Genomic DNA, 9,613 nt, shown 5'->3' with positions numbered 1-9,613 from the left:
TGTATAAATCAGTTAAAGAATTGAAGATCTTACAAAATGGTTGCACTTTTGAGAGAGAGAAAAAGACAATGCTATAAAATGATAAACCTCTTGTAAAACTGTTGAAATTATATTTAACCAGCAAGGCATTAGGGAGATGCCAACAATTTAGCTCAACATTGATAGTGCAAATCTATTCCTTTAAATGAGAATTAGAGTAATATCCGGTGTAATTTGCTGATAATGCTTAAGAATAGTGTTTGATGTGATTAGGACAACTAACCAACCTTATCGTTTGGGTTTCTTCCAAAAAAAAGGAAAACTTTAATCCTTTGATTAATAATAAAATCTGTACAATATATTTAACCATTAAGAATATCTTCTTAATCAAATAAATTATACATATTTTTATTAGACAAATTAATTGGAGAGATTTTGTTATTATTATGTTTATACACAGATGAAACACATAAAACAATGCAACATATTAGTTGTTGAACTTATAACATTGATATATCACACACAATAAATCCGGAGTAAAGCAGGAATTATAAAAGTATGCAATCAAATGTTCTTAATATGTCAGGTCAATTGTCTATACTTGGAAGATTGTAAAGCACTTCCTCAAAAACTACATTATTTGTAATATTTTTTCTACCACCATAATCACTATCTATGAGAATATGGAGGCCTTCAGGTCTTGTAACTCTGGATATAGCAACATAAATATGTCCATGCACGAAAGTTGCTCTAGGAAGGTAAAGCCCAACCATATCAAGTGATTGTCCCTGACTTTTGTTAATTGTCATGGCATAATATATATGAATCGGAAACTGAACGCGTTTAAATTCAAAGGGCCAGTTCGTGTCACTTAGAATCATCTCAATTCTAGGAATTAGATGTTTGGTTCCAACATGAGAGCCACACAATATCTCACATTCAATAGTGTTCTTCCTACAGGATTTCACAATCATTCTTGTACCATTGCATAATCCCATAATCTGGTTCAAGTTTCTCATAAGCATGATGACAACTCCTACCTTCAATTTTAACTCATGCTTAGTAATGTAAGGCATATTGATAGAGTTTAGATACTCAACTAGAAATGCGGATATAAAATCATTATCATCATCACTAGCATCATCAATTGAATCCTGACTCAGATAAGTATAAATCGTGCCTGGAATTTTTTCAAGTATTCGTGTATTAATTTCATCCACCACGATATTGGTAGGTATGAGTATGTCCCTTGATCTGAGGTATTCATGTGAAGAGATATTATGCAGAAAATCTGAGCATGTCACTTCAAAAAGCTTCTGGATTGGATCTCCAGACGAATGAACGATATATTGATCAGGATTTTTTTATTAACATTTCACCATTGTCTGGACTCGGAGAAATATTGATTTCCTTACCATCACCGACAGCAAGCTGCCACTTGCTAAAGTCCGCGATGGTCTTGTTCTCCACATCTATATTTCCTGCATTAAGACGCATGTTTTGCTTTAATAAAAAAATCTCACAAGATTCCCAAAGCTTAGATTTATTGAGGGTAGAGCAGACTACTTCAACCCTTGACGCTTTTGGAATAACAGGATGTATCTGCAAAAAATCTCCACCAAAAACAATGGTTATACTGCAAAATGGCTTTTTAGCTCCCCTTTTATCAATAGCAGACGTAATAACTCTCAAGGATCGATCACCGCATTCAAAAGCATGATGATGTTGCATATGAGCCTCTTCCTAAATTATTAAATCAGTTTGCTGAAGTAGCTCAGAAATATCGGTCTCGTGTCTTAAACCAGTAGAACAATTTTTATCAAGTTTGAGCAGAATATGAAAGCGGGAGTATGCGGTTCTTCCACCAGGAAGCAACACGGTAGCTATACCACATGAGGCCACAGGAAGCACAATATTATGCTCTGATCGTAATTGACAGCATAGTGTCTGCCACAAGAAAGTCTTTCCACAACCTCCACTTCTGTAAACAAAGAAAACACCACCTTTTTTCTGGTTGATATTGTCAAAAATTGAATCATGGACTATCTTTTGTTCATCATTGAGAAGACTATGATTTATTGCATGGATTCTCTTCATTTCTTCTGTATCATGGATGTTTCCTCGAGAATTAGTCTATTCTCAGAGTTGGAAAAAAAACATCTCCTAAAAATGGCATATCTGGGAAGTTTCTCAGGCTTTTACCAATATCATTCAACAATTTCTCTATCTCTGCCATAACATTAATAAAAAAATGATACTATTAAGACAAATCTGGAACATGTAATATGTATAAAGCATTATTAACAGCTCATACCTGCAAGAGCGTAATTCTGGATCTCAAAATCTGATAGACAAAGGTTTGAATTGTCAGTGAGGTGTCGCCTCACAAGAACAATAGCATCTGACATGCATCCCCAATGAGCTTCCCAAAGGCTATGCGGATGAGAGATTGGACTGTATACTAAAATGTTGACAAACATGGCACGTATCTGTGGAGGCATGGATGTATGCGTATTTTCAGCTATAGCTTTGTGCCATTGCTGGTTGTTTTGGAGGATACCTAGCATGACACAGGCTTCGTGAAAAGAGTTATAAATATGGTCGTTGACTGTCTTCAAATCATCAAAAGATATAGTACCTTTAATCCTAAGTAGGAGCATGCGGAGATATAATAGTTCACCATTTGATGAATGTACTTCAGGAAGCCTACCAATGACATCACCTCTTTTCCTCTGTTTCCAGATACCAGGTTGTGGATGCCATGTAAACTTGCTTGGGAATTCTGAATAGGTTAAATTCTTGGCCTCTACATATATTTTATTTGTATCAAACCATGCTTTTAATTTGCTTTTCTTTGTTCCAGCATTATCGCAAACTTCCTGTAGATTTTGTGAGCCCTTAAACGACACATGCTTGTCATTCGGTAGATGTATTGGCGATCGTTCAATAGAAGGCCAACGGGAATGGATGTCAAACTAAAATATCCTCCATGATGCTTTAGATGCACAAATATATCTTCCATTCAAGTATTGTTTGACTTCATCAAGCGGACGTTTCTCAGGAGTGATTGGTGTTGTGCATCCATTTTTGTTGTTTGTTTTTTTTCCTCAGACACATGATCGCGATATCATGTCCTTTTAAACATTACTTGAACAGATATTTCAATGATCTTGAGCTATTACAAATCTCTAGATTTGTGTGACAGTAAAATCTTATTAGAAGATCTCGATTGTAGGGGACAACATACCGATTATCCAGGTCAATTCCCTTTTTCTTTACGGTAATTCCAGTTTTCCTCCTCTTATAAATGGGAAAGCCACAGTCGTCAAAGTATGTGTGAGAATTATACATGTTAAAAAGGAAAAAACCATATTTCAAATTTATTATAATAAATTAAGAGGACTGTTGTCCTAAAAGGTGATTCAGAAGGGTGTATTCTCCCTCATGTCTATGGAAAATAAAGTTTATGTAAAAGATAAAGAATTACCTTTTAGGAAAATGTTTAATACAACAGCCCTTAACCATACATGGAGACTTAACATAGTCAGTGCCACATGGTCCATGGATTATGAAATTCTTAACAGCTTTGTAACCCACTGGATCAATACTTGGGTCAGGAATTTCTGCAGAAACCATGTTATCTATTTGTTCTGTTGTCTTGGGACGATCGTTTGGATGCAACCGTATTAGCATGTGAGCATGTGGCAATCCACGCTTTTGAAACTCTATGACGTGCATTACTGTAATATGATAGTTAAATAAAATAATTAAATCAAGCCTCACATACATTTTCTGGTAAATTTAATTAAAAATTTGTTAGTGGCATAAATTGTGTAAAATAACATACCTCCAATACAACGTCCAAATCAGTTCTTATTTTTTATTTGATTAAGCAGCTGGTCAACTTTCAATTTAAATACCCTTGCAACGACGTCGGGAGCGTCAACAACATCAACACCAGGTAGAAACTTTAACATTTGCTGAATTTTGGGCCATTTTGTATTAGTGGTCATCGTAAGGAACAATGATGGGTGTTTAAGTGTTCCGCAAATTGCCATTGCATCCTTGAAATACTGATTCCTGTACCTTTTACTGCCAGTGAATGAGGCTAGTAAAATTATTGCCTTGTCGATATTTTCAGGATTACTATCATCCTTTTTAAGTGCATCTCGTATGTTGTGGTATATGTCAGAATGAATCGTAGTCTTGTGACCTCTGATCCAGTCAAGTCTGTATTGCTCAATTGCAGTAAATGCTTCAACAACATATTGCTGCCATAAATGACCTCCGAGATGTGGAGTCAAACCTGAATATCCATGAGTAAATCAATGAGAGACTTAAACTTTGAGATAAAACTAATAGATACGTGATACAATTTAAGTATTGATATTGAATATACCTTCTGAAGGTCGTATCATGAGTTTATAGTTGTAATATTCTTTCATGGTGATAAATTCTCTCTCCCCTTTTTCATCTGGATCTTCATTTTCGGTATTCTGAGTCTATTTATGTTTTTTTTTGATTTGGTTTGTTTAAAAGGATTTGACGGTAAAATCTGATATCTCCATGAAGAAAAATAATAGGATACTGAACCTGCATAAATCGTGGATCAATTTCAAAAATTCTCTCCAATCCATTGGTTCTTGAATGGATTATTGTATCCCTGCATCCTTTAGCATAGTCATCAGTGACAATCAACCCAACAACTTCATTTGATGGGCCAATATGGTTAGGTCGACCAGATGCAGAAGACGAAGATATTAGAACCAATCTAAATTCATCAACTGCATTCTTACTAATTCTTTCATGTGCCATATAAAAACCTTTCACCAAATGATTATGTTCATCCAACATTTCTAACAAAAACTGAACGATATCTTCATCTACGACATCGCGTCCTCTCTTAACGGCGTTTATTCTGTTATGTACTTCATCTTCAATGTCATATATGTAGAGTTGACAGAATTTGGGGATCTCACCATCAAGTGGTACAAAGCTTCCCATAATGTGGTAATTTACACCTTTGACTTTGAAACAGTAAGGAGCACCGCCCCGATTGATACTACGATCAATTTGTCCTCCAGTGAAAGACATGGAAAACATACAGTTGTACATTCTAATATTTTCCTTAAAATACCTAAAGCAGGAACCACCACTAAGGAGTGAAGCGAGAGGTTCGGGAGGTTGCTTTTCTTTCTCAAGAATTATCTGACCATTTTTACAACAAAGAGAGAAAGTTGGAGGCTTTCTAGGTGCACATTTATTGTTCCTTTCATGATTCCACATGATCGCCTGACATTTTGAACAAATTTTATCAGGATCACCGACATCGAGGTACTCACTCCACTTAGTAATAGTATTGTCAAATTCATGTACATCAACATCGTCACAATCACCTACAAAAATTGAAAAACATGTTGATTGTGGAACATCAAGACAATTAAGTAGTGATTGGAACTTAAGTTCATACCGCTAGATATACAATCGCTGTTGCTGCTGTCACAATCTTTAACATTGTTAAAGTCTCCTAATAAGTTTTTAGAACCTGAACTTTCTCCTTGCTCATAAGTACTTTTTACGGAAGATGTATCAAATGACGAAGAACCTGGACTAATTTTGCCACATGTTTTTTGGATATATGTTCGACAGCGATATCACTGCTGGAACTGAAAGTTACTTGCGGTCATTTAACTATACTGGATGTGGGCAGTGTAAAAGTGACAGTACTTTTGGCACTTTGATGCATTTTTGGAGATGCCATATTTCATTGTTGTCCTGTTGCAACAATACCATTGTTACTAAGTTCAACTCCTACTCTCTTTATTTGCATAGATAGTATTAGAGTGTAATTTACACTTTTAATTATGAAACGTACCTTCAAATCCCATGGGCCGTAATTTAGGAATGCATGGAGTGTTAGGAGTTGCGCATGTTTCTCCACATATGTGGACACCTACATAACATATCCAAAATTTATTAAATTATACGATGCATTTAACTTAGTTTCTTTTTGGTTTTGGCAATATAGAAATAAGACCACCCTGGACAAATCGTGTTCAAATAAAATAATTTGCATATATTGACCTGATGTTTAAGATAGTATGAACGTGACATGTTTCTAGCAGGCATGTATGGTAAATTATCAACTAATTCTCTGGCACGCTGAGTCTTTTCGCACACCCTATATTTTCTTTTACTTGGAAAAAACATAATAGTGACAACCAATATCATTTAATTTTAAAAAATAAGTTTTTTTCAACAATTAGTTCAGTAAGCTATGCCTGATGTTTGAGAAGCATCCGAAGGTGACACGTTTCCTACAGGCGTGTGCACAATGCTTTCGCTAAAAATTGGATCATCTGTCAGTGTACTAAGGAATACTTTGTGTTCCCTATAACTGCAGTTCTTTCGACGCACCCTCATTGGGTTTTTTTCTGCAATTTCCAGTCAAGACATTTATATTAGAAAACAGTATTCTTTAGCATAAAAATAAATAACTAACCAAAGTCCCAGGTTGTTTAAGGTTTGGTATTGCTTTTGGAAAAATATTGAGGTAACATCCGTCGCTAGCCAGTTTTTCAAAACTTGATTGGAAATTAGTGCCAACCTGAACTTCATGGAGACTTGAGATTAACATCTGTCATGTGGCTAAACTCTCCTTATCACTGGATTGGTAATCACTGACAACTGGAACTGCATAATCAACATGCATTTTTAAGTTTCAGTATGCTAAACCTATAAACTAAAATTTGGGAATTTACCAGCCTCTGTAGTGTCAAGGTTGCACCGAGACTGTTTGCCTAAATTTTCCAAACACAGTGACAAATCTCCAGAGATTGGTTGATTACATATTTGAACGTTAATATCTTGTAGCTTTGTGTTTTTAAGATCCTTATTTTCAATTCCACTGAATGCTGAAAATGGTATTGTATAAACACAACATTAGTATTACAATAAGAAGCAAACAAAAACATGACAAAGTGGACTAACCTGCAGACTATAATTTCTGAATACATTCAAGATTTATTAATAGAGGTTCTAGAGGAGACTGGCTAAAAGAATTACCTGCATCCATGTAAAGGGAATACAAAGTAAACATAAAATATCAGGCCTAATAACATACATGATTGTTCTGCAATTCAAGTTACCGTTAATTGTTTTTAGGGGATTATGGCTAAGATATTTTGCATTATTCGTTCTCAAAGACTGCTTCAATGGTGAAGGTTTGTTACCTGTAACAATCACAAATAAACAATATTAAATATACTCAAATTGTTAGAGTGTTCGGAAGCAGAGTTTTATCTGAACCGCAGTAGACGCCAGACATTGGCTATGCTCAGAACTTGATCGGCCGAGAGATGATTTAGTTGACAGAATTAGTGGATTCTGATTCTCCGTGCTACTATCTGACAAAGCATTTCTGCGCATTTTAGAGGATTATGGCTAAGATATTCTGCATTATTCGTCCTCAAAGACTGCTTCAATGGTGAAGGTTTGGTACCTATAACAATCAAAAATAAACGACATTAACTATACTCAAATTGTTAGAGTGTTCAAAAGCAGAGTTTTATCTGAACCCCAGTAGACGCCAGACATTGGCTATGCTCAGAACTTGATCGGCCGAGAGATGATTTAGTTGACATAATTAGTGGATTCTGATTCTCCTTGCTACTATCTGACAATGCATTTATGCGCATATTTATTGGATCAGATCCGGGTTTAACTAAAGCAAAGAATAAAGAGAAACTTATTAACATCTACAACATAACTTCTAAATTCAAACTAATCAGTCAAATGGATTATGATCCAAAAAATCAAAGGACATATGTAAATATAAAATATCAGGCCTAATAACCTACATGATTGTTCCTGCAATTCAAGTTACCTTTAATTGTTTTTAGAGGATTACGGCTAAGATATTATGCATTATTCATCCTTAAAAACTGCTTCAATGGTGAAGGTCTGGTACCTGTAACAATCACAAATAAATGACATTTAACTATACTCAAATTGTAAGAGTGTTCGGAAGCAGAGTGTTATCTGAACCGCAGTAGACTCCAAACATTGGCTATGCTCAGAATTTGATCGGCTGAGAGATGATTTAGTTGATAAAATTAGTGGATTCTGATTCACCCTGCTACTATCTGACAAAGCATTCCACGCGTATTTATTGGATCAGATCCGGGTTTAACTAAAGAAAAAAATAAAGAGAAACTTATTAACGTCTACAACATAACTTTTAAATTCAAACTATATCGGTCACATGGATTATGATCCAAAAAATCAGAGAACATATGTTACATGAATCATTGTAGGAAGATTTCATCTGGTAATTCTCTGCACTCTGGGAATTAGTCATGTCTGTAAGAATAGAATTTACATTCCTGCCACGGACGCGACATTTTTTTTCTGATTAGACAAAGCCAAAAATTCAGTAACAACTACAAAAGAAAAAGTGTAACAATGCGATATGCTCATCAGAATTCATACCTTGATTACATGAGGTATGCGATGTATTTAAAATATTTTCAGTATTACGACCACGAACACATTTGGATCCTACCATACAACATAATTGTCCAGAATGTAACATTCGATTAATCTCATGAAAAAGTCATAGATAATAAGCAACCGATTATGAGTCAACATTGGTTAGAAGCAATACCTTGAGATTCCATGATTCTGTTATCGTTTTCGTGCCAAGATACGATTTTCAGATGCAATGGTCATCCATTGTAGTATCTAATTTGAGAGAGAGGGGGGGGGAGAGAGCGAGGGGGGGGGGGAGAGAGAGTTTGGAGAGAAGATTGAAAGAAAGATGTAACAGAATGGACAAATCATGCATGATTTGATTTTTTTGAAATTATTTTCCATAGATAGATTGATTTTGAAATTCAAAAATAGGTAAATAGTAATTAAGATGGGTCAATTAAAGCTAATTGGATAGTCCATGGATATAGCAAAATATATAGAATTTGGGTCATGGGTAAATTTTTTTACCCACGGGTAAATTATAGAGTAATCATTAAGATATAGATTTATAAAAGCCCTAAATTTCTATTACTAATTTTAGTGTATATAACCAATTGAATCAATTATATGATTTGTTTAAATGAATACTAGTTTTCGATATCTGTTGTAGTGATATATTTGTGTGATTTATGAATCTTTTAACTAATTAGTAGTATTATTTAATGGTTAATTAAGTTTCTTATGGTTTAAAATTTTATTTTAATTGATATACGAGTCAATTATTATATGGGCCACTTAATATATTATAATATATCAAATGAGTTATCGTAAAATTTTTGATCTTAACTAAATCAGCAAGCAAAAGTGTGTATCATATTGTTAAATTTTTCAAAAATTAGCGCCTAAAATAAACGTTTTCCTGTTCATTTAATAGACGTGTTATCTACGTGAACATGTCATAGTTCTTAACCAATGTTGTTACAGCTATATGGACGAGTAAAGTCATTATAATAAAAAAGGGGATATAGTAAAACCTCGATAAATTAATATCTTTGAGACATTGAAAAATTATTAATTAATCAAAATATTAATATATCGATAAATTAATAATTTATCGATATATTAATAATTTATTAATTTATCGAGATATATTATTTAAAAT

At 34.2% G+C, this 9,613-nt stretch overlaps 1 protein-coding gene across 1 annotated transcript; it reads right to left on the bottom strand.

The window, feature by feature from the left end:
* Positions 1–566: 566 nt before the first annotated feature.
* Positions 567–8,657, bottom strand: LOC141700767 (uncharacterized). Its single transcript, XM_074504455.1, has 18 exons — positions 8,645–8,657; positions 8,470–8,538; positions 8,281–8,388; positions 7,574–7,702; positions 7,391–7,480; positions 7,128–7,211; positions 6,994–7,044; positions 6,741–6,893; positions 6,261–6,413; positions 5,855–5,932; positions 5,462–5,584; positions 4,573–5,375; positions 4,379–4,481; positions 3,900–4,285; positions 2,294–2,954; positions 2,138–2,208; positions 1,352–1,722; positions 567–1,233 (listed from the first exon to the last, which is right to left on the bottom strand). Exons 1-18 carry the CDS (start codon positions 8,655–8,657, stop codon positions 567–569), a joined length of 4,113 nt encoding a protein of 1,370 aa, XP_074360556.1.
* Positions 8,658–9,613: the final 956 nt, after the last annotated feature.

This window comes from Apium graveolens, chromosome 2 (assembly GCF_009905375.1).
Source record: "Apium graveolens cultivar Ventura chromosome 2, ASM990537v1, whole genome shotgun sequence".
In the NCBI taxonomy this organism is placed as follows: Eukaryota; Viridiplantae; Streptophyta; class Magnoliopsida; order Apiales; family Apiaceae; genus Apium; species Apium graveolens.
The sequence above is the reverse complement of the archived record's forward strand: the minus strand, read 5'-3'. Positions and strand labels throughout refer to the sequence as shown.

Excerpts from the sequence above, each read along its gene's own strand:
- LOC141700767 (XM_074504455.1), bottom strand. Across the intron at positions 7,045-7,127 it reads TCCCCTAAAAACAATTAACG|GTAATTCTTTTAGCCAGTCT; the intron begins GTAACTTGAATT and ends ACATGGATGCAG. Across the intron at positions 4,482-4,572 it reads TTGATCCACGATTTATGCAG|ACTCAGAATACCGAAAATGA; the intron begins GTTCAGTATCCT and ends AAACATAAATAG.